The 22,085-nt window shown below is 36.1% G+C and overlaps 1 protein-coding gene across 2 annotated transcripts in view; it reads right to left on the bottom strand.

Annotated features, from left to right (window-relative positions):
• Positions 1 to 22,085, bottom strand: part of LOC139746184 (solute carrier family 35 member E2A-like) — a 36,327-nt gene that overhangs the window by 6,153 nt on the left and 8,089 nt on the right. Inside the window, exons 6-8 of one of the 2 annotated variants that reach the window (XR_011712096.1) lie at positions 18,427 to 18,613; positions 15,529 to 15,732; positions 13,970 to 14,091 (exon numbers count right to left, since the gene is read on the bottom strand). Coding sequence is in view for 1 of the 2 variants with exons in the window: in XM_071657103.1 (XP_071513204.1) it covers positions 13,893 to 14,091; positions 15,529 to 15,732; positions 18,427 to 18,613 (590 nt within the window). In the remaining variant the exon portion in view is untranslated. Of the gene's footprint in view, positions 1 to 1,905; positions 14,092 to 15,528; positions 15,733 to 18,426; positions 18,614 to 22,085 lie in introns of those variants that run through there. The other variant, XM_071657103.1, reaches the window with a different exon arrangement.

The following is a 22,085-nucleotide window of genomic DNA, read 5'->3' as shown; positions in this document are numbered from 1 at the left end:
CTGTACCCAATTTTTGTAAATTTTAATTTAGTACCAATTTTTGTAAATTTTAATTTAGTACTCTTAAAAGCAATGATGGGATTGCTTTGGTAACTGTATGTGGCCATGGGCCATTATACACTTACTCCTGTAAAAGAAGTTGAGCTCACTCATAATTTGCTAGCAGCAGTGACCACATCTGCTCTGTTACAGTTTTACTATTTGTATACTTGTGATATATATCTGCACAAGATCTGCATATCTTATAAAACTGTTGATAAGAGTAACACGACCATACTGAGTATGCAATAGTGACAAAATCCTTCAAGTGATACTTTGGATGTCCAGAGATTTACTGCTCAAATTTTTCCTTCCATTCTCTACCAACACCTGGGATGTGCCACACATTATCTCTTAAACCTCTGGGCTTGTCATATGATAATTTGCACAGTAGGTGGTGGGAATCATCATATGATGTGCTAGTTTTCCTTTTTGTTTTCCTGTCAATGTTAGCACACTTTTTTGTTCACATCCTTAAATTTTAACTCCAAAAAAGTGGTCATTAATGAATTTCCTGATGAGAATTATTCACCTTCAATAATCCCAAACTGTTACCACCATAGGATCCATGCATCAGATTTAGGGCTAAATCATGGCAATACAAGTTATACTAGCTCAGTACTTTAAAAGTAGATCATGGCCTTATAAGTTATACTAGCTCATCACTTAGGGCTAAACCACGGCCTTACAAGTTATACTAGCTCTGTACTTTCAAGCCAAACAAGGCCACACAAATTATATTAGCTATTTGTAAATAACCATTTTACATGTACTCCATTCTTTTCATAATGGTAAGTAAACAGAAAATCTGAGGAGCTAATTTCTTTGTCTATAGTGTGAATGAAAAATAGTCACCTGGCACTGAGAAATTAAATAAACATTCATTTTTGCATTGTTTTGAAGTTGTTTGGCTATCTTTTCTGTTCACAGTAATGCTCATGTGTAATATGGACCACCATTGGCCCTTGTACATGGGTGGAATGTAAGCAAATGTGCAATACCGCCACCTGTGGTGAGTTTCTCTTTCTTCAGTGTAATGTGAATATTGTATTTTTTTTCCATAGTTTCTTTGTTTTTACAAGGTATTTCACATTTTCTAAAGGTTATTTTGCAAAAAATTCAGATTTTCATTGTCCCTAGCTGTACTGTGGGTGGGAATGGAGTACTCATGGCTATACAGAATCAATTGAGGAACAAAGCACATTAGACCATGAATGAAAGAAAGAACAAAGCACAACAGACTGAATGAGTTAGGAACAAAGCATATCAGACCATGGCTTTCTCCCTTTGGTGTTCCCAGGTTCTGCCAGCAAATGGTAACAGTGCGAGTGAGAAGTTACCACTGCAAAAGCTGCATCACTGTTAGAGGATGGAAAAAAGCACAGATTTGTTGAGGACCTTCCCATCCCAAAGGGGCCCACTTGAACACGTTCTTGTATGCAGCTGACTTGTAGCTGCAGGAGCCCCATGAATGAGCTCCTGGGATTGCAAAACTAAACTAAACTATTGCTTTCTCCTGATTCTCATTCCATCAACATTAGAGATCAGAAACAAAGCAAATCTGTTATTTACTGCCAAGTGCTTTGTCAGCTAGGTTCATACAATTTGTCAAGTTTCTTTGCACAGTCCTAGCTACCTTTCCTTGACATTGTTCCTCAAGTTCAAAACCTCTTTCCTTTTTCAGTAAAGTACATATACTTCCATTTTCTTTTTCTTAGTAGTTCTCTCTTCAGAGGTCCACTAACTACTGTGGAAAACTCTTGAACTTTTTTGGGACTGTAAATGTGGAAGCATATATTCAATTGTATTGCTGATAACTTGGCTCTATGGCATTACTTTTCATAGTAAGCCAAAATATAAAAACAATTTACAATTTAAGATTTTATTTGAGAAATAATTCCTTTTATAATCAATTACAATTTGTGCTGTTATGTAAGAAACAAATTTGTGCAAATACACAAAAAACTAACTTTCAAATAGAAGATTTATAAAAAAAAATTTAATTGTCAACTAACTGAAGTTTAACAGATAATCAAAACACACTTCTATTCATTAATTTGTAACTTCCTCAGGACTCCATTTTAAGCGAGTGCCCTAGTGTTACCCAGAGTTTCATGCAGACTCAGGATGTTCTACATTTGGTAGCAAGGAAATGATGGACTCCTTTGGAGTGAGGTTTTCTTTGACAAAACTGCTTCCAGAGATACAGCCTCCCCAAAGATGAATTTTCATTGGTGACTGAACCTCATGTAGGCAGTCAGTTAATGCCAATGATGCCTGAGTTTGGGAGTGTGTGTGAAAGGAGGAAGTTCTGTGAAAATCTGAATAAAGGAAAAGAAGACAGGCTCTTTGGAGTATGAATTTCATTGGAGAGAACTTGAAGAAAGTGGAATGTTTTAGATCTAACCTGGGAGTGGATAAGGCAGCAAATGGAACCATTAGAGCTGAAGTGAGCCATAAGGTGGTTGAGGGAGGGGGTGGGGGAGACTTTGGGTGCACTGCAGATTGTTTGGAAAGTGAGTTCACTGTCTTCCAGGGCAAAGATGGGTATATCTGATGGTACAGTAGGCCCATCGGTACTATATGGATGCAAGCCATGGGTCTTCAGACAAAAATGTACAGAATACAATCAATATGTTGGAAATGAAATGTTTGAGGACATGTAGTGTGAGGAGGGTTGATCAAATATGAAATGATAAGGTAAGAAAGAGATGTGGTCGTAAAAGGAGTATATTTCAAAGGGTAGAAGAGGGTGTGTTGAAATAGTTTGGATATATGGAGAGGATGAGTGAGGAAAAGATAATCATGATGGTATACATGTCTAAAGAGGAAGGAACAAGGAAAAGGGGAAAACCAGGGAGGAGGTGAAAGGATGGAGTGAAAGATGCTTTGAAGGCTTGAGCCTGAACATGCAGGAAGGTGAGAGGCATGCAAAGGAGGAAGCGAACTTGGGTGGTGTCATTTACAAGGAACAGCATGCTGTCAATGGGCTGAACTAAGGCATATGAAGCAGTTGGGGAAAACCATGGTAAGGCTTGTGGGGCCTGATTGTGGATAGAGGGCTATGGTTTTGGTGAATTACACAAAGTTAGAGAGTGGATATATGCAAATGAGGTCATTTCTTCATCTGGTCCTGGTGCTTTCTTACTAAAACTGGAAATGGCAAAAAAAAATCAGAAAAAAGTAATAATGATAACAATAGATGTTCCTGGACTTTACCTCACTTCAGTTATACAATGTATAAAAATTCACCTATGGCAAGGCTGTATTATTATCCGTTAATAGAAGGGAGTTCAGTTTTATCAAAGAAATTCTCTCTCCAAAGAGCCCACATTTCCCTGCTACTATAAGTAATCCAGCTTTGGAGCTACGGAAGTTCCTAAAACAACATCAGGACCCTTTCAAGAAAGGTTATCTGGGGCAATTACAAATGAATAATAATAACTATTCATGTAGTTTAATATGTTGGACTTAGGCTATGTAATCTGAACCAAAGAATATGGTCAGTTATATGAAATGAATAAATGAATCATACAAGCTAAAAACTACAAACTTAATGCACCTCTCACCACATAAATGTGACATTCTATCAGGTCTCCTGAGAAGCAATATTTCTGAATGGAGATTAACATACCTGTTTTCAATCTTGAGCAAACCACAGAAAGTAATACCTTACTGGGCCTCAGAATCAAACACAGCCTTCAAATTAAAGATGCTGAGTAACACCCCTAAACTATGGTGTCCTGAACATCAGAGTAAGACGATTTCAATCTGAAGTTGGCAAATTTATGAAAAAGTCTCCCAAAAAATAGGAATTCTGAGCAATACCTCCAAAAAATTACAATTATCCTCGCCCATCTACAAAAGCATCAATAAAATCAAGAAAATGACAATATAAATTTTTTTGCAACGACTTCATGCCCTCATCAGTATCTTGTAAAAGAGTTTAAAAAAAAAATGTACACAATGAACAATAAAAGAAAGGCAGTAAGTTAACCCAGGAAATAGGACATTCCTGCCGCTTACCAATGATGAAGATTGGGGTTGAGGGGCCTACTTCTGCAACATTAATTTTTGTAAAGCAAGGCATTTTTGCCTTTATGCACCTGATCCACTCCTTGTGAACATGAATGGAGTTACTGATAATACAGAGACAAAAACACATGGGTTCCTATTTTCCTGAGCTACTTCCCTTCACCTGTTTCCAAAACTAATGGATTCATTATAGACTCCAAATTTAACATGCCAATTTCTGTACCTTTATGACAACAACACAAAACTTTCACAATTCTACATTTTCAATATCAACACCAGCACTTCTGATTTTGCGGTACACCATATTAAAAACATTATGAAAAATTTTTACTTTTTTCAATATATTCTTTAAGCCTTTAAGCATCTCATTCTCTCTCCTTTCTTTATGTATACTATATATCTATTACTTAATGTGCCAGACCGTATATCAGAATGCAATCCTTACATTTCTACAATTATTATAAGGTAAATCAAACCAGTAGTTACACACATTACAACCTTTAACAGTGATGCCTTGAAAATAGGAACTCTTCATTGGCTCTTGGGCAGACATTCACCTCATGACAACAGAAAATGATATCTAAGAATTTTACACAACTAGAGCCATATGCATCACTGCTGACTTTCTATGTACACACACGTTTCAACATCATTAATGATAACAATGAAGAAAACATAATAATTTCACTAATTTGATACCTGGATCTATGGATAAAGCACTGAACAACATAATCTCCACATACATGCAAAGTAGAAAGACATTTATAGGGAAGGAATGTGGGTACTGGGGCCCCACCTAATGCATATGAATTTTGAACTTGATAAGTTTTTGGCATAGGGATATGTTTGTATGATGTAAGCTGGTTCATGAAACAATCAAAATAAACGTAATGAACCGACAATGTCTAAATACTGGTCAAAATTCTGAGTAACCAAGAGATGTCCTAAAATTCTGCAGGCACCCTGATACACTGTAATGTGGTGCCAAACTTGTATCTCAGTCTAATGGAGACCATGGCCTGTTCTTAACAGTGGGGTAAGTGACCAATGGCCTACTCAAGTTACTGAATAAGCCTTTCAAAGTTCAATTTTGAAATTTTGTAAAAAAAGAAAAAAATCCAACTTTTCAACTGACTGATGTCTCAAATAAGATCCTAATGCTACACAGAGGGTTGCTACAAGGGCCTGGATATTTTGGTTTTCTGTATAGGGAGAAAAGTATTAACAAAAGCAAGCTTATTAAAGCTCTTGGACTGATTTTAGATGTTTACTTAAAACACAAAGGTTTCTTGAATAACGGAACAGAAACCATCAGTCCAACACTTTCAAGCTTCAATCATTTGAAAAAGCAAACACACTATGAAGAAAAATGAAGGAGGTACGGGGAGCACTTTCACTAACTACATGAGGTGGTAACTATTACATAAAGTGAACATAAGCAAACATACCATTATCAGATTATGAACACATTTCTATCATATTCTCAATGATGAAAGTAATTCTTATCAACCATACTGCCAGAACTGCAGAAAATTAGAGATAACAAAGGCAATATGAAACTACTTTGGCAAATCCCAGTAATAATGCACACTCGTGATACAAAATGAAAGCAGAAACATATAGCTCCTTATATGAAGCATGAAAAAAAACCCTCATATGTTGATGTGTTAATAATGTTAATAATAATCTTAGATGCACGAAAAAGTTTCATTTCTGACAACTGAGTCATATTACTTTATAAATATGTTCTTAATATATAACTAGACCACACAGTATAATACATCAACAAAGTTATCAACAAATGTATCATGAAAGATCCTTAATTCTAGGATTTATTTGGAATTATATTTTCTACCATAATTTCAAAATAATAATGGCAGTAAAGCTAATAATATAATTCAAGATAAAATCTAAAACCCTATAAAGAAATACTAATCATCTCAACAGCTACAAATGTTGAAAGCTATCTATCTATTCTATCTATATCTCTGAAGCCTGTTCCCTCCTGGAACTCCCTCAAGGGGGTGGCCACAGCAATGGTCTCCATAACTAGAGAAATCCAGTGCAACACACACATGGAGTTCATATGTTGTCCGCATGCACAGAAAATACATATACCCTAATAAAACCAAGAAGGTAATCAAAATAGTGATGAATATTCAAAGCAAAAAATAGGATGCACTAACCTGAAGTGCATGAATGCATTCTTCGACAACTGACAGGAACTGCTCACAGCAACTCATATGGCTATCAATTAAGGTGTGAAATAAAAGTTACTACACACCATTCCCCTGCCTGTATATGGCATTCATATAGATAACAAAAAAATCTATATGATTCTCTTTTTCATGTGTGCTACAGCACAGTTAATATTACTGCACATACTTACGAAAGAATCAGATTCACATGGACTAGACAAGCTTTCCTTTTTATTATAAGTTGAGCTGCTAAAAGTGCTGGTATTCTCAGTGAAATCACAGCCAATAAGAGTTTGAGAACTACATGGTAAATTGATAACATCTTACACAAAGCAAGTAAGAGAAGTTGCACGAGACTGATAATCTACATACAAAGGCAGCACCAAAAAATAATCTCAACCAAGGGATGTTAATGTAAATGATAGAATAACTTTTTATATAAACTTCACAGTTCCACTGACCTTTAAAAAAATCTATTGAAAGCATAAGACCCCTGCTTGCTAATATATAAAAGATGGATTGGAACATGATCATGAGACAACTGCATATGCCTTTGGTATGAGAGATGAGCTAATCTGGAAGACAAACTGAACAATGATTGATGGCTAAACCTCAAAGATTCCAAAAACTTGGCCATTTCATGACTCGCAATGAACATCGATAATAGGACGTGGTAAAACATCCTAACGTGAAGATAATCCTATGCACCTTTACCTTTTGAAAGATAACGTGACTGACAGGTCTGTATTATTCACTATCTCATTCATATCCATTTATTTCCACACTAATGTACTGATTTCCACGATAATGTGATCTGATAAGTCTGTATTATTCACTTTTACATCTGAAAACAGTATCATGTCACTTATTATCTCACTGTTTCCCATAATCACTCTGTGGTTTACTTGTACAGGACTGAATGACTCCCAAAGATTCATTAATCTTTGGAACCGTTCTCTTTCATATGCTGAATTATTATTCCTTTCACTGTACATGTATCTGCATCCATAATTTACTCCTCTTTCTTGTAATTCAAGAAAACGTCAGTTAAAGTGACCTTTTCATATGATCATCATGTCCAAATGATCACTGGATCTGGCTTATCCAATACCTTTGATATTTCTTCAGGCTTCATCGATATTCCTTTGAAGCCATTTTGCTTGATCTTTGGTGGTCTGAAATGATACTAAATCTACTGTATTTACAACTTAATAGTGGCTCATCTTCACTACCTGCTTTCTATCTAGCTTATTATGTGATGTGCATATATTGCTACATCAACTTGTATGCGTTTGGCTCTCTCTGTTCTAATTGTCCCAAAATAATCAAAGTTTGCCCCATCTCTCATTTTCTCATTGGGAGATGTTTCTCTGATGTTGACTGGACTGTTTTGTTTGTCCTTGTGTGTTCAAACATAATGAACTTTGATATCATAATTCTCACATATTAGGCTTCATGTATTTCTATATTATTTTCCTTATCTTACCAGACACCACCTGCATGAGGTTACACCACATGTGAAAAGTCATCTTTGGTGAAGCTCTATCATTGGGACTCAGGAGTACATTTGCATCAAAGGACTTTATATTTCCCTGCAACTGGAAGCAGTGCAGCACTGAGCTGCAGGAGCCTTTAAAAAGGTCCTGAGTAACACCAGGAATCTTCTACAGAAGTTGTTCCTTGGTTAATTATAAAAACACAAAATGAAGGTTATTTTCCAAGGTGTTAACTGACTCCATCTGCTCAAGGTTACACATCGAGTGAAAAGTCACCTTTGGCAAGGCTGTATCGTTGGGAATACAGTCTCATCAAAAAGCTTCTAACTCCAAAGAAGTATACATTTCCCTGCTACTGGAAATAGTGCATCCTTGGGTTGCAGAAGCCTTTAGAAAGATCGTGGATAATGTAAGGATTCTTTTGTAGAAACCGGTACTGGCATAATTCAATAGAAACTGGTCCTGGCATAATTATCAAAAGATTATTCATATTATCTTCCAAAGACTAACTATTCCCTAATTTGCCTTCGGCTGGTTTCTGGTCTTTGTGTACTCATTCAATTTGCTGCTTAATTTTTCATTCAGAGCAATATTAATCCTGATTTCCAAGGTCCTTTCTTTGTCTCAATCATATTTTGTGTTTTCACTGCTGTTTTACCCCCATTTCTACCAAGACTTTCCTTATATGGTTCTCCAATGAAAAAGAATTCCACTGATGTGTTTTCACTGCTGTTTTACTCCATTTCTGCTGAGACTTTCCTTGTATGGTTCTCCAATGAAAAAGGATTCCACTGATTTGGTATATTTTTTCATCAGCACATTGTGGCCAATCACTAATCTGGTTCTCAATTCCTCTTAGTCTGGTTCATGTCATCATCCCATTTTAGCCTTTTGTTCATTGCTGGCCCAATAATTTTGCTTACTGTGATGTCTTCAGCGCATTCAATTCTTTTCTTTCACTTTACTAGTAAAGTCTGGTATCCTCAAAATAAAGGGTACAAAAGCTAATACTGTTCCCTGTGGTACCCCAAACAGAACATCTTCCTGACATGGTTCCATCTACTATCACAATGAACTTTTTATCAGTTAGAAACTCTTTAATCCAGCTTCCTAGAGAAAGCAAAGAAAACTGAGACATAATAATCATTACCTTCAATTGAACTACTTATTCATCTGTTTAAACTATTTTAAATATGAATTTGAAGTGTGAATTTCATCTAACTTAACTGTGAATAACCAGCTCACACTGTAACACACCGAAAATTTGGTGTGTTGAAAGCGAGCAACCAAGCACTAGTATTTTAAATAGTAAGACACCAGTCAACTCATACCTGTAAAGACCAAGAAAGGAACAAAAAATTTATGCACTTGCAGTGCAGTCCTTTGGTGGGGGTGAATAATTACATGAAGATACCTCATAAAGCCAAATGCATCTGGGTGCCTTCATGAAGGAGAACAATCATCAGCTACTGGTTGTTTTTAATTTCAAACATTCATTGAGCAAATGCCCTGTCATTATCTTAACACATCAAAAGCTTTATTGATAAGCTTAAGCCTGCAAAGCAGATATAATTCACATGTCACCTGACTGAAAGGAATGTCTTGTAGAGAAAGAATCATTCTTGTGGAAGAAAGAATTATACTTGAGTATGGGTGGTGTGGGAGCAGCTGGATATAACAAAACTTTGTGTAAATGATCCAAAGTAATAATTATAGCATAAAGAAAGAAACCACACTATAACAAAAAATACTGTCTCAGTAATGTTAATTAGTTAAGTATCTAAATATAATACATAATTACACACTAGTAATATGCACACAACATAAGGTAATGTTGCTGGAATGTTTCTTAGACAATGACTGTTTCTTACCCAATCAGATTAAACTTAACTTTTGAGAATTCATGTCCACTATAAATAAAAAATTTGTAAGATCTGTACATTCTTCCATTATACCTGCTCATCTTTTCCTGCCTTAGAGAGGTAGTATCAAGAAGAGATTTGAGACAACAGGCTCTTGTGGAAAGAAGAAATATTAGGTTCAGCTTAAGTCAGGTACCTATTTTCTCAACCAGCCCTTAGGAGAAACTGAATTGTTGGACTTACTGAAGTGGGGGTAACGATGCTGCTTCCTGTGGGTTGGAGTAGCAACAGGAATGGATGAAGGCAAGCAAGAATGAATATGTACTTGTGTATATATGTATAGGTCTGTGTATGTGTATGTATATATATATATATATATATATGTACATGCTGATATGTATACGTGCATGTTTTATTATTATTATTATTTTGCTTTGTCGCTGTCTCCCGCGTTTGCGAGGTAGCGCAAGGAAACAGATGAAAGAAATGGCCCAACCCACCCCCATACACATGTATATACATACACGTCCACACACGCAAATATACATACCCATACATCTCAATGTAAACATATATATACACACACAGACACATACATATATACACATGCACACAATTCACACTGTCTGCCTTTATTCATTCCCATCGCCACCTCGCCACACATGGAATAAGATCCCCCTCCCCCCTCATGAGTGCGAGGTAGCACTAGGAAAAGACAACAAAGGCCCCATTCGTTCATACTCAGTCTCTAGCTTTCATGCAATAATGCCAGAAACCACAGCTCCCTTTCCACATCCAGGCCCCACAGAACTTTCCATGTTTTACCCCAGACACTTCATATGCCCTGATTCAATCCACTGACAGTACGCCAACCCCGGTATACCACATCGATCCAATTCACTCTATTCCTTGCCCGCCTTTCACCCTCCTGCACGTTCAGGCCCCGATCACTCAAAATCTTTTTCACTCAATCTTTCCACCTCCAATTTGGTCTCCCACTTCTCCTCGTTCCCTCCACCTCCGACATATATATCCTCTTGGTCAATCTTTCCTCACTCATTCTCTCCATGTGCCCAAACCATTTCAAAACACCCTCTTCTGCTCTCTCAACCACGCTCTTTTTATTTCCACACATCTCTCTTACCCTTACATTACTTACTCGATCAAACCACCTCACCCCACATATTGTCCTCAAACATCTCATTTCCAGCACATCCACCCTCCTGCGCACAACTCTATCCATAGCCCACGCCTCGCAACCATACAACATTGTTGGAACCACTATTCCTTCAAACGTAGCCATTTTTGCTTTCGGAGATAATGTTCTCAACTTCCACACTTTCTTCAAGGCATGTATGGGCATTTACATATATATATATATATATATATGTGTGTGTGTGTGTGAGTGAATAGGGCCATTCTTCATCTGTTTCCTGGCGCTACCTTGCTGACATGGGAAACGGCAATAAAGTATAATAATAATAATAATAATAATAATAATAATAATAATAATAATAATAACAATAATAATAATAATAATAATAATGTATATATTATTATCATCATCATTATTATTATTATTATCATAATTATTATTAAAATTATAATTATCTTTTTTCCCTGGAGATTGGGGAAGAAAAAATACTTCCCACGTATTCCCTCCGTGTTACAGAAGGTGACTATGAGGGGAGGGAGTGGAGGGCTGGAAATCCTCCCCACCCGTTTTAATTTTTCCAAAAGAAGGAAAAGAGAAGGGGGCCCAAGTGAGGATATTCCCTCTAAGGCTCAGTCCTTTGCTCTTAACTCTACCTCGCTAACAAGGGAAATGGCGAAAATGTATGAACAAAAATATACCCTTATTAATTACTTCCTAGCCCATGAGTCCCTTCTATCATAATAATGCTTCTGTAGCACTCAGGAAGCTGGACACATCTGCCAACGGAGGCCATGTCATTAAAAGTTGTGATGTTGCATGTGTCTATGTGCAAAAAATGTAGGAAAACTAAGTCGTAAGTGCTCGGTGTTTTCTTTATGGTAAATACATTGTGGGCATGAAGGGTTTTGGTATATGGTAAAATGATGCTTTTAGTGTTGTAATGATGGATGATGTCCAAAATGTAGATGGGAGAGTGACTCATGTTTGTCTGGGGAGTGTAGTTTCTGATAGCTGTGTATCTAGTGGGTAGGAGTTTATGACTGGGAGTAAGGTTGTTTAGTGCTTGTCCGATTATTTCAGTGTATGTGTTTAGTGTATCAGTGTTATATTGAAAGGTTATTTCAGTGTATGTGTTATTCTAAAAAGTTATATTTATCAAGGCTGGAGAGGATCTGTTAGCAGAGGTGCTGCCGGGTTCCACCTGCATATAGTGACACTATGGGCATAAGGAGGACCAGATGGAATCCATCTGTAGAAGCCTCCTGTCTACATTAAAAGAGAGAATACTAGGATGCCATGGACTACATTCCCATCCTTCAAGAACTTCCTATCCCAAAGGGTCTCCTATTCCTGTTCTAGCTTGGAGCACAGCCTTGTGATGTCACCAGCCGCTATGCGATTGGAATCTGAACATGGAAGAGGGTGAAAGGCATGCACGGAATAGAGTGAATTGGAACTATGTGGTATAATGGTGTCAACACGCCATCAATGGACTGATCCAGGGCATGTGAAATGTTTGGGGTAAACCATGGAAAGGTCTGTGGGGTCTGGATGCAGAGAGGTAGCTGTGGTTTCCGTGCATTACACATAGCCTATGTATGGATGTTAACGGATGTGGCCTTTTTTTGTATGTTTTCTGGCACTACCTTGCTAATGCAGGGAGTGGCAATGCTGTTTCCTGTGGGACAGGGTGGCGCTGGGAAGGGACAAAGGCAAGTAAGTATGAAAATGTACATGTGTATATGAGTGTGTATGTATGTATACGTATATGCATATATGTTTATGTATGCGTATGCGAGTGGATGTGTCCTTTTTTGTCTGTTTCCTAGCACTACCTTGCTAATGCAAGAAATGGCAATTCAAGTATAATAAATGTAAACAATAATTCTATTAAACAGCACTAAACCCCTCCCATCCAAACCATTCTATAACTAACTGCTAACCCCCAAGTACAAATAAAAAGCTTACTTCACACTTCAATAATCTCTACTCAGTTCCCCCCACCCCCTACAAATATAACACACACAACAATCACACACTGATATAACCTCACATGCACTGAACAACCTACCTCCTTACTCAATCTTAAACTCCAACCCACCATGCATATACCCTTTAAAAACAACACTTCTCAGATAAACACAGGTCACAATCTCCCACTTACACTCTGGATATCATCCATCACAAAAGTACTACAAACACCATTTCAGCATTTCTCAAGACCCCTCATACCTATGATTCAAAAACCATAAAAAGAAAGACACCTTGTACTTACTACTCATCAACTGCCCTACTTTTTCTGGACATAAATGCACACACATCACAACACTTTATGACCTATGGTCCCAGTGTAAATGAACTCTGCCTGCATGAGCTTATACTGCAAGTATATTACCATTCCCACATAAGTGAGGTAGCCATAAAGATGAAATACTCCCATATCTGAACACAGATTCAGTCAGCATCTCATGCAAGTGGAATATCAACAAGGGAACTATTCTTGTAATTTTGAAACTGCTAATTACAGATGCTTCTAATGGCATCAATCCTTGTCAACCTGGAAATACAAAAAAAACCTATCTCAAAAGAAATTATTCTAGAACCTCAACGAAATATGTAAATATGTTGTCTCAAAAGTCTTAAGCCTTCAAGAAGAACCAACAGCATAACACAAACATAAAATTCAAAAAAAGTCAAGTGTAATACCGACTAAGAAGTGCAACAATGGTTATATTTCTTAAAACAGCTTTAAAACTGGAAACCTGTAAAACACAATTTGACAATGCTCTAGACAGAAAAAATTAAGGATATATCTGGTATCAAAACAACAGTTACTCTGGACCAAACACACTGTATAGTAAACAATACTTGCATTACAATACACACTTAAAATTTCTTTGTGATTTAAGTAAAAATCAGATGTTTTTGCTAAAATATCTAAAATGAAGCCATTCTTTAAAGATATTTATTTTCTTTGATATTCATGGTTTCAAAAATCCTAAAATTAGGTACCATGGCTATCAACAAATAGCATTTATTATTTAAAAACAATATAAACTACTAAGTACTAGGTACTATTAATAAATACTATACATAAAACTGAATTTTATCTAATGATATTCATTTTTTCCTGAGTGATAGAAAACTGTTCCCTTCTACGTGCATCAACTTCACGAGCCTTACTATACAGCAGAACTCCAGCAATCACTACTGCTGTCCCTATACCACTCCAGAGTGTGACTGGGTTGCCAAACAGGAGAACTGACAACCAGATCAAGCAAGCCCTCTTGGTTGTGTTGGCAACACTGTAATAATTTGACATTGTGTTAGAAAATAAAAAAAAATACTTTTATCTAATATCAATAAACCGTCACCTAAACTATTTATCAAACCTATGGTAGATAACTAAAAGCCCTATCAACTAATCACGACCAATAGGCTACCAATGTTGCTGAGTTGATTGAAGTCAGCATGATCTAGGAAATCTATCAATCAGTAACTCAAGTCTGGTACATTACTCAGATATATTCATGGATGAGCACTTTGTCCCATCTTTAAACCACCTAAAATCAATGTAATAAGTAATCTACAAATTTTAATCAAAATCTTACATGAGTTCATTAGATTAGATAGCAGAAATTAATGTTTGTGAGGGACATATGAACAGACAAGCATGCATGATTTGCCTATCTCTGAAAAAGATAAAGATAATGTTATGTTAAAATTAGTAATTACACCATGTTTAATCAAAATACATAACTTACTGACACTGTTGACTAGCAACCACAGTTTGAGATGTCTTTATAAATGTATGCACTCATTAACTATTACTTACCATCTATCTAATTCCTAATAAGCAGCCTAAAATATTCATGTCAGCGGTCATGTCTTGGAAATGTGTACTGTGCAGCTCACTAGGAATCATGATTATAATGACAACATAATTCTACTATGTACCCTAACACCATTGGTATCACAGAAAGGAATCCTAAATGCAGTATTAATTTGTGATGGAATGCTCTAGAAGAGTATTTTGATACCATATTCAGATGAAAATGTCCAAACTTTTGTAAAAGTGTTAGTTGAAACTTATCCTTTCAGAAATATGCTGATTTTGATTTAAAATGTTAAAGAACAAGTTTAAGAAAGATATCAACATTATAAAACAGTTTTTTCAGTACAGATGATCCTCGACTTAAGGTTACGTCCTGATAAACCCATCTTAAGCTGAATAACCTAAGTCAAAAACACATTTAATATGTACATTCAATACTAAACGTCTAACCTACTGAACATCATTGCCTACAATTGGACAAAATCATCTAACACAAAGCCTATTTTATAATAAAGTGTTGAATATCGCATCATCATATAGTAAAAAAACCGTAGATCAAACCATAGTAAGTCAGGGTGCATCTGTAAATATGTGCACTAACCTAATTGTAATTTTGTGCGTTACACTTCCTCTTTATGAGCACATCATTTACTGGCTAAATGTATCTAGTGAAACAAAAAGAATGCATACAAAAAACATGATCAAGAAAGTGACATTAGTTCAAAACAAAAAGAATAGCAGTCAGATGAACGGCCAAGTGATGGAAAACAATGAATCAAGGAGTACACCAGTTTGTGGAGTTGCATGCTGAATTAGGTAATCTCAAAGTGTAGCATGGGTGTGTACATGACAGTAGAGTAAGCTGAATTCACTTCTAAGTATCTTGAACAAAATAAATACTACTTACCTATATGTAACAGGATTAACATAGGACATCAATACATATGCAGTGATTGTCTGGCCATGAAAAGACACACCATCAAGAATAATGGCAGTGAGCAGGTTGCTATCTAGCTGTCTGTACATTTTATCAAAGTCTACTAAGAAGTACCAAGTAGGAAGCTGCAACAGGACAGCTGCTAAGTTGGGATAGAACTGTAGCTCTGCTGGGCTGTGGAAAAGTGGAAAAGTAATTAACCATGAACAATATAAAACTCTATAGTTCAAAAAACTTTTATACAAATTTTAAGGAATTAAGTGACATAACACTTCTGAGCATGTGTTCAGATTAAAGTCAAATTGTCTGACTAGTTCTAGAAAATAGTAAAGTGAATCATCAGATATAATAGCTATACAAAAACTAAGAAGGTATTACTCCTGAAATCATACTGTTATTAGGAAGGATGAAAAAACTATACATGTTCTGGTTTAAGAGCATTTCTACAAACCAACAATATATAGTGTAAATGGTGTGCAATGTCAGGATAGGGACATATTCAAAGTTTTAAGAGAAAACTCTACGTACTCCTAAACTAGATTATAACCTCCCAGACCTAGACTATTTGGTATGGGATTGGGGGAGAAAAATCACACATAATCGCATCATTCAGACAGTAAGTCCACAATGAGAATGGTGTCCTTTTTTTTTTTTTCCGTCTAACCTCTCAAATGAGATTTATGTTCATTCCTGGATTAACAAGGTAGTGCCAGAAACAAAGAAAAAGAAATGGCCTCATTCACTCACATACTCTCTCTAGCTGTCATGAATAATGCATGGAAAACCAGGCACCACAAGCTTTTCCATGGTTTTCTCTATGCATTTCATATTCCTTGGTTAAGCCCATTAACAAGCACAATGTCCCATATAAACCACCTCGCTCAATCCCTTGCATGCCTCACACCCTCCTGCAAGTTTAGTTCCCAAGCCTTCAAAGTATCTTTCATTCTGTCCTAACCTTTCCTCACTCATTCTTTCCATATTTCCAGACATTTCAGCACACCCTCTTCAGCTCTCTCATACATACTCCTCTTTATTACCCTATCATTTCTCATAAAGTTAATCTTCCTTACACCATATAATGTCCTCAAACACTTAATTTCCAAAATATTTTTGTCTAAGACCCATACCTTACAATCCATACAGCACTGACAGTACTACTATAACCTCAAACATACCCATCTTTGCCCTTAGAGACACTGACCTCTTTTTTTTGCACATTCCTCAATGCATCCAAGATCTTTGCCCACTCACCCACCCTTTGGCACACTTCAGCTCCAATGCTTCCATTCACTGCCATATCCACTCCCAGGTATCTAAAATGCTTCATTTCCTCCAAGTTCTCTCCATTCAAAATCAAAATAACGCATGTCTTTTCACTGCTAAAACCTTGCTTTTAATCACATTTACTCTCAAATTTCTTGCAAACACTCTCCAAACTCAGAAAAAGGGTAATTTTAGCTATGGCATCAACACTAACCTGTATAATACCTCCTTCTCTCATGCCTGAAGGGCAAAAATTAAGCTATAGACCAAGAAAAATAATCAGTGACATATGGGAAGACACTCTTAGGCAGTGCCTAGCAACTGAGACATGATCATATCCTCCAAAAATTGTGATATGTGATGAAACTGTCACACTGTAATTCAATCAAGAGTGATGGGACCTCACATTTATCAGGAAAGCAGATGGAACATTAAAATTACCAGTCCAAAGTAATCAAGGCATTTCTTTATAACATATTGTTTTATAATCTTAGTGCATTCATTCCAGGAACAAATGACTAATGCCCTCCTTCCCACAAGTTTGTTCTCCCACTGTCATGTATACTGTACTAAAACTAGAGCCAACCATCCACAGCCTTCCCCCAGACTACTCCATGGTATATGTTGACCACTTCGTATGGCCTGGTTCAGTGTAACCTTAGCACGTCATCCCTTCCCTAAAACACCACAGCAGTCCAATCAATTCCATCTAATGCATGCATCTAACCTTCCTAATTCATCCCAAAGACTCCTTCACTCCATCCTTCCATCTCCTTCTCAGTCTTACCTTCCTCCTTGCTCCCTCCACTTCTAATAAGCAGATTCCCCTTAGTCAATATTTCTTCACTCATCTTCTCCACATGCTCTGATCATTCATGCAAATCCTGGTCAGCATTCTCAATTAAACTATGATTGCTATCACACTTTTCTGATATCATCAGATAGAGGTGATTAAGGTATTGTAATCATATATCTGAGTTACCAATTAACAGATCAAACATTATGCTATCACTCTCAGGAGTTCATAAGATACACTTACTAAAGTTCCAATGACTTTTCTATCTTGTGTACTGCAAGAGTTATATAGCAGAAAAACAATTCTCAACACAAGTCTGTGTAGGTGATACACAACAATGTCCAACTGAGCAAAGTTCAAAATGGAGACAACACAGAAAATATTTTGAAAAATATACTCGGCTTTTTTTATTCACTTTTACTTTTACTGTCTTTAGTATTTCATCTAGTACATACAGGGTACAAAAAGGCTGCATATTACCACATCAAATAGCACTTTACTGATAAAATATGACAGTAATTACTTTACAGGAACTTATTCATTATTCTACTACATTAAACTTTCAAACAGACCACTTACAATAATTTCAAATTTTTTTACCAAAATCTAAATATTCATATTCTCCTTCTAGCATTCCAACCATTCAACAAAACTTTCAGGTCTTCTAAAGAAAAATCTATGTATTATCCACCAAGTTTTTGAAACTGTCCACCTGGCACTTCTCATAATCTTACTGGTAATCTAAGGGATAAATGTACTTACCAAAGGTCAGTAAACTGATGTGGCCAACAAACTCACAAACTCACTTGTAGATGTAGGCTTTGTTGGAGAGCAGTGACTTGGACACCACACTCTGCACACACTCACACAAGTTAGTCGTCAAGGCACAAATGAATCCGATCATGCTGAATGAAAGCTCATTGCTTGAGCACAGAGCTAACCCAAGCATGACAGGGATCAATGAAAAGAACACAAATGCACCAGTCCGTTCACCTGAGAACATGAGGTTTCATTCACTTTTAAGATTCTTTAGACAGAAAATACAACATAACAAAAATTCAAGGTAGAAGGTCTTTGGTAAATGGGAAATGTATCATAATTCAACAAATCACTCATTCAATGATTATATCCACAAAGACACTAACTTTATCAAATAAGAAAGAGGTTTCAATTAGGTAAATGCTTAAACTAAACATGCAACTCTTCCTATATCATTAAATCAATATTCAGGACAAATACAATTCAGTGAAACCTAGATAAGTAATCGTCTCACAGCTCAATCATGATTATACTGGCAAAATAAGTATCAACATCTGCATCAATAGCAAAATTCCCAACAAACAAAATAGACATGGAGAAACTTCCTAAACCTTTTCATTTGCTGACCATCACTTCATTAAATATCAATAACTATACAGAAATTCTTAAAACATTTGCTGAAGAATTTCTTGAACTAAAATATATATCGCATAAGACAAACAGTCAGGGACAGAAGTCATGAACAAGGCTTTCCTTTAAATAACAAAGAAAACACAACTAAAGAGAAAAAGTGAGAACAGTTAAAGAATTTTTATGGGAGTACAAAGCTTTTTTTAAAGAGAAAGCTATGGCTCACCCTTAATCTAACCATGGGCCACAAAGTAATTATACAACACTGCACTTTGTGAAGTACCTAACTAATGGTATAGGCTTGCAAACAGCCAGCTTGTGGGAAAAGAAACTCATGTAATATCTATGTATGAGAGAAAGAGAATCTATAACAAAGCATAAAAATATCAACTGATCATATTGGGAGAACGCATAACTTGGACTGTTTATGACTCATTTCTATTAAGTAAGTATACAGAGTTAAAGCCATCCCTGACATGAAAGCAGTACTCCATATAAGGATTGGTAAGTTCTTTGTATGACTGTTCTTTGATAATACAGCAACAAGGTGCACCCCACCTAGTTAAACCAACAAGTCTACCACAAATAATCAACCTGAGACAAAATAGAACCAATTAACTCATCACAAAACACACTACAGCTGCTTAACTTAGGATAAAGTACATCCCAGCTAATTAGCACTGGATTGAACTAGAGCAGTAACTGATAGGGGGAAGACACCTAATGGGTGCTGGAGGTAAAGTGAGAGATGGCAATGGCAATGGACCAGTGGTGTATTTTTACATAGAAAGTTCTAGTCAAAGACAAAAGCCCTTACTGAGGCCAGGCCTTAAATGTAAGATTAAAAAAAAGGCTTATAGTAGATCTTGCCACCCCCCCCCCCTAACACACACACACACACACACACATCTACCCTTAGAGTAACTGTATAGGAAGTAAGCTGCAAACAGGAACCACTCAAGGAAATACTATTGTCCCTATCTAAGACTGTTAAAGTAGTGCTTACACTTATTTGGCAAACTATGTGTTAGGAAACTTACTTTTTGTCATGTTCAAGCTAAGTTAGTCTTAATATCCTTTCTCCTATTAACCTTCTGTTTTTACACTATCCCTCATCCTCCCTTTCTCAATCTATATCTTTTTAAATACTATCTATATCTCTGATGCCTATTCCAACAGGAACTCCCTCAAAGGGGTGGCCACAGCAAAAGTCTCCATAACAAAACTCCAATGTCACCTCATAGCCTTTAGTGCCTCACCCTTAAGAGGCCACTGGCAGAAGGCAAGTCTAATGTACTGTTCACAGAGGCTCCTACATAATTCTCCTAATGACTACTTCTGTCTAATGCTCATACCTACTACCTCAGTCATGAAGAAAACAAAGAACCAAGCTCTTCATTAAGATCATTTTTCCTTTTAATAAATACAACCATAGTTTTTAGTGAAATAAAAAAAGGTCACAAACCTCTCATCTACAATAGGTTACATCTTCCCTATATGGGTGCTCAATTCTAAAAAGCTAAACAAATTATGTAAAGAAATGCCATACTATTCTACCCTATTCAACATTCACTGTTCAATTAAGAGTTACGCTTGTACTCTTGAACCATTAAACACTCAACGTGTAATTCCATAAATCTTACAATGTACATATCTATTTCTACATCAATCAGTATGTAACCCATTAAAAAAAATTCCGTTTTCAAGGTAAAATATGCTGAAGCAATGGCATTAAATACAAACATGAATAAGGATCCAACTAACTCTTTTGCAAATAAGTGATTCTTAAACAATAGCAAGTGCACCCCTCCTAAAATCCTAACCTTTCTGATAGATCTGATCTTTTTCCGTCATTTATCCAACATCAATGCCAGGCCTTAATTGAAATACTGAGAGAATTATGAAATGGAAAAAGAAAGACAAGGGAAAATATTTACGAATTTCTAAGGATGTGAAAAACCTGTCTTTTGAAATACGCTAGGTTATAGTTACTGAGAAGGACATGAGAAGGTAGAGAGTTCCAATGCTTCAATGGGTAGAGAAAGAGGCAGGTATCAAAACTGCCTACCCTTGAGGTAGCGATGGCACCTTTCCCAGTATCTTACCTTTTTTGAAGTAACAATTGTCCAGGGATTTTACCAGTAAAAGTAATTCTTTTCACATTTGTAACTATGATTACCTTTTTAATGGTATCAAACGTCCTTTTATGATCATTGGACCTATATTCTTTCTGTAATTCCTTTAATTCTCTGTTTTACAAAGCACTCAATGGTATCAAAGGTGTTTTTATGACCATCAGAGATGCATTAACTCAGGAATTCTTTTAATTCTCTGTTTTACAAAGCAAACAATTAAACTGTACAATTCATTTTGATAAACTAATGCACTCTGACATATGTCACATGACTGCAGGGAAAAGTATCCCCAACTGATGGCAGACTCTCCTTGAAGGACAATAAGCAGCAGCCTGACACAGCAAATCAAAATAAATGATATGAGATTCTTGTGTTGTATGTAAGCAACACTACCCCAGGGGATGAAAAACTGATTGTCATATATATATATATATATATATGTCACAAAAACAGAAAAAGGGTGAACAAAATGTAGTGATATGCATAATCACTGTAGTGAATTTGAGAGAAAAATTAACAATAAAAGACATTAGACAATATCTATATGTTCATGTAAATAGCCCTAGAGACCGTTCTGTTTTTATGGAAATCAAGAAAATTTAACCATTCTGTACATAACTGCTAATGATGTGGAAAAATTAAACTTGCTATACATTCTTGCTACCATCCTAACGAAAAAGTTTATCAATCAATGCAAAGTTCTATGCCATTCCTTATCCATTTCTCTACAACTTAAAAATATGATTTACCTTTCAGCTAAAGATGCTTCCTCATTGTTATTGTCTTTAATGAGTATCAGTAACAAGCATAAGACTAAAAAAAAAATATCTTAAAGAAACACGGTTGAAATGTAACCAATAAATCAGGACATCTCTTCCCCATAAGAATTCACTGTAATAAACCAACCTTGCACAATATTACATATATCAAGGATTCCTTTA

Source organism: Panulirus ornatus, chromosome 64, assembly GCF_036320965.1.
Source record: "Panulirus ornatus isolate Po-2019 chromosome 64, ASM3632096v1, whole genome shotgun sequence".
NCBI lineage: Eukaryota > Metazoa > Arthropoda > Malacostraca > Decapoda > Palinuridae > Panulirus > Panulirus ornatus.
The sequence above is the reverse complement of the archived record's forward strand: the minus strand, read 5'-3'. Positions and strand labels throughout refer to the sequence as shown.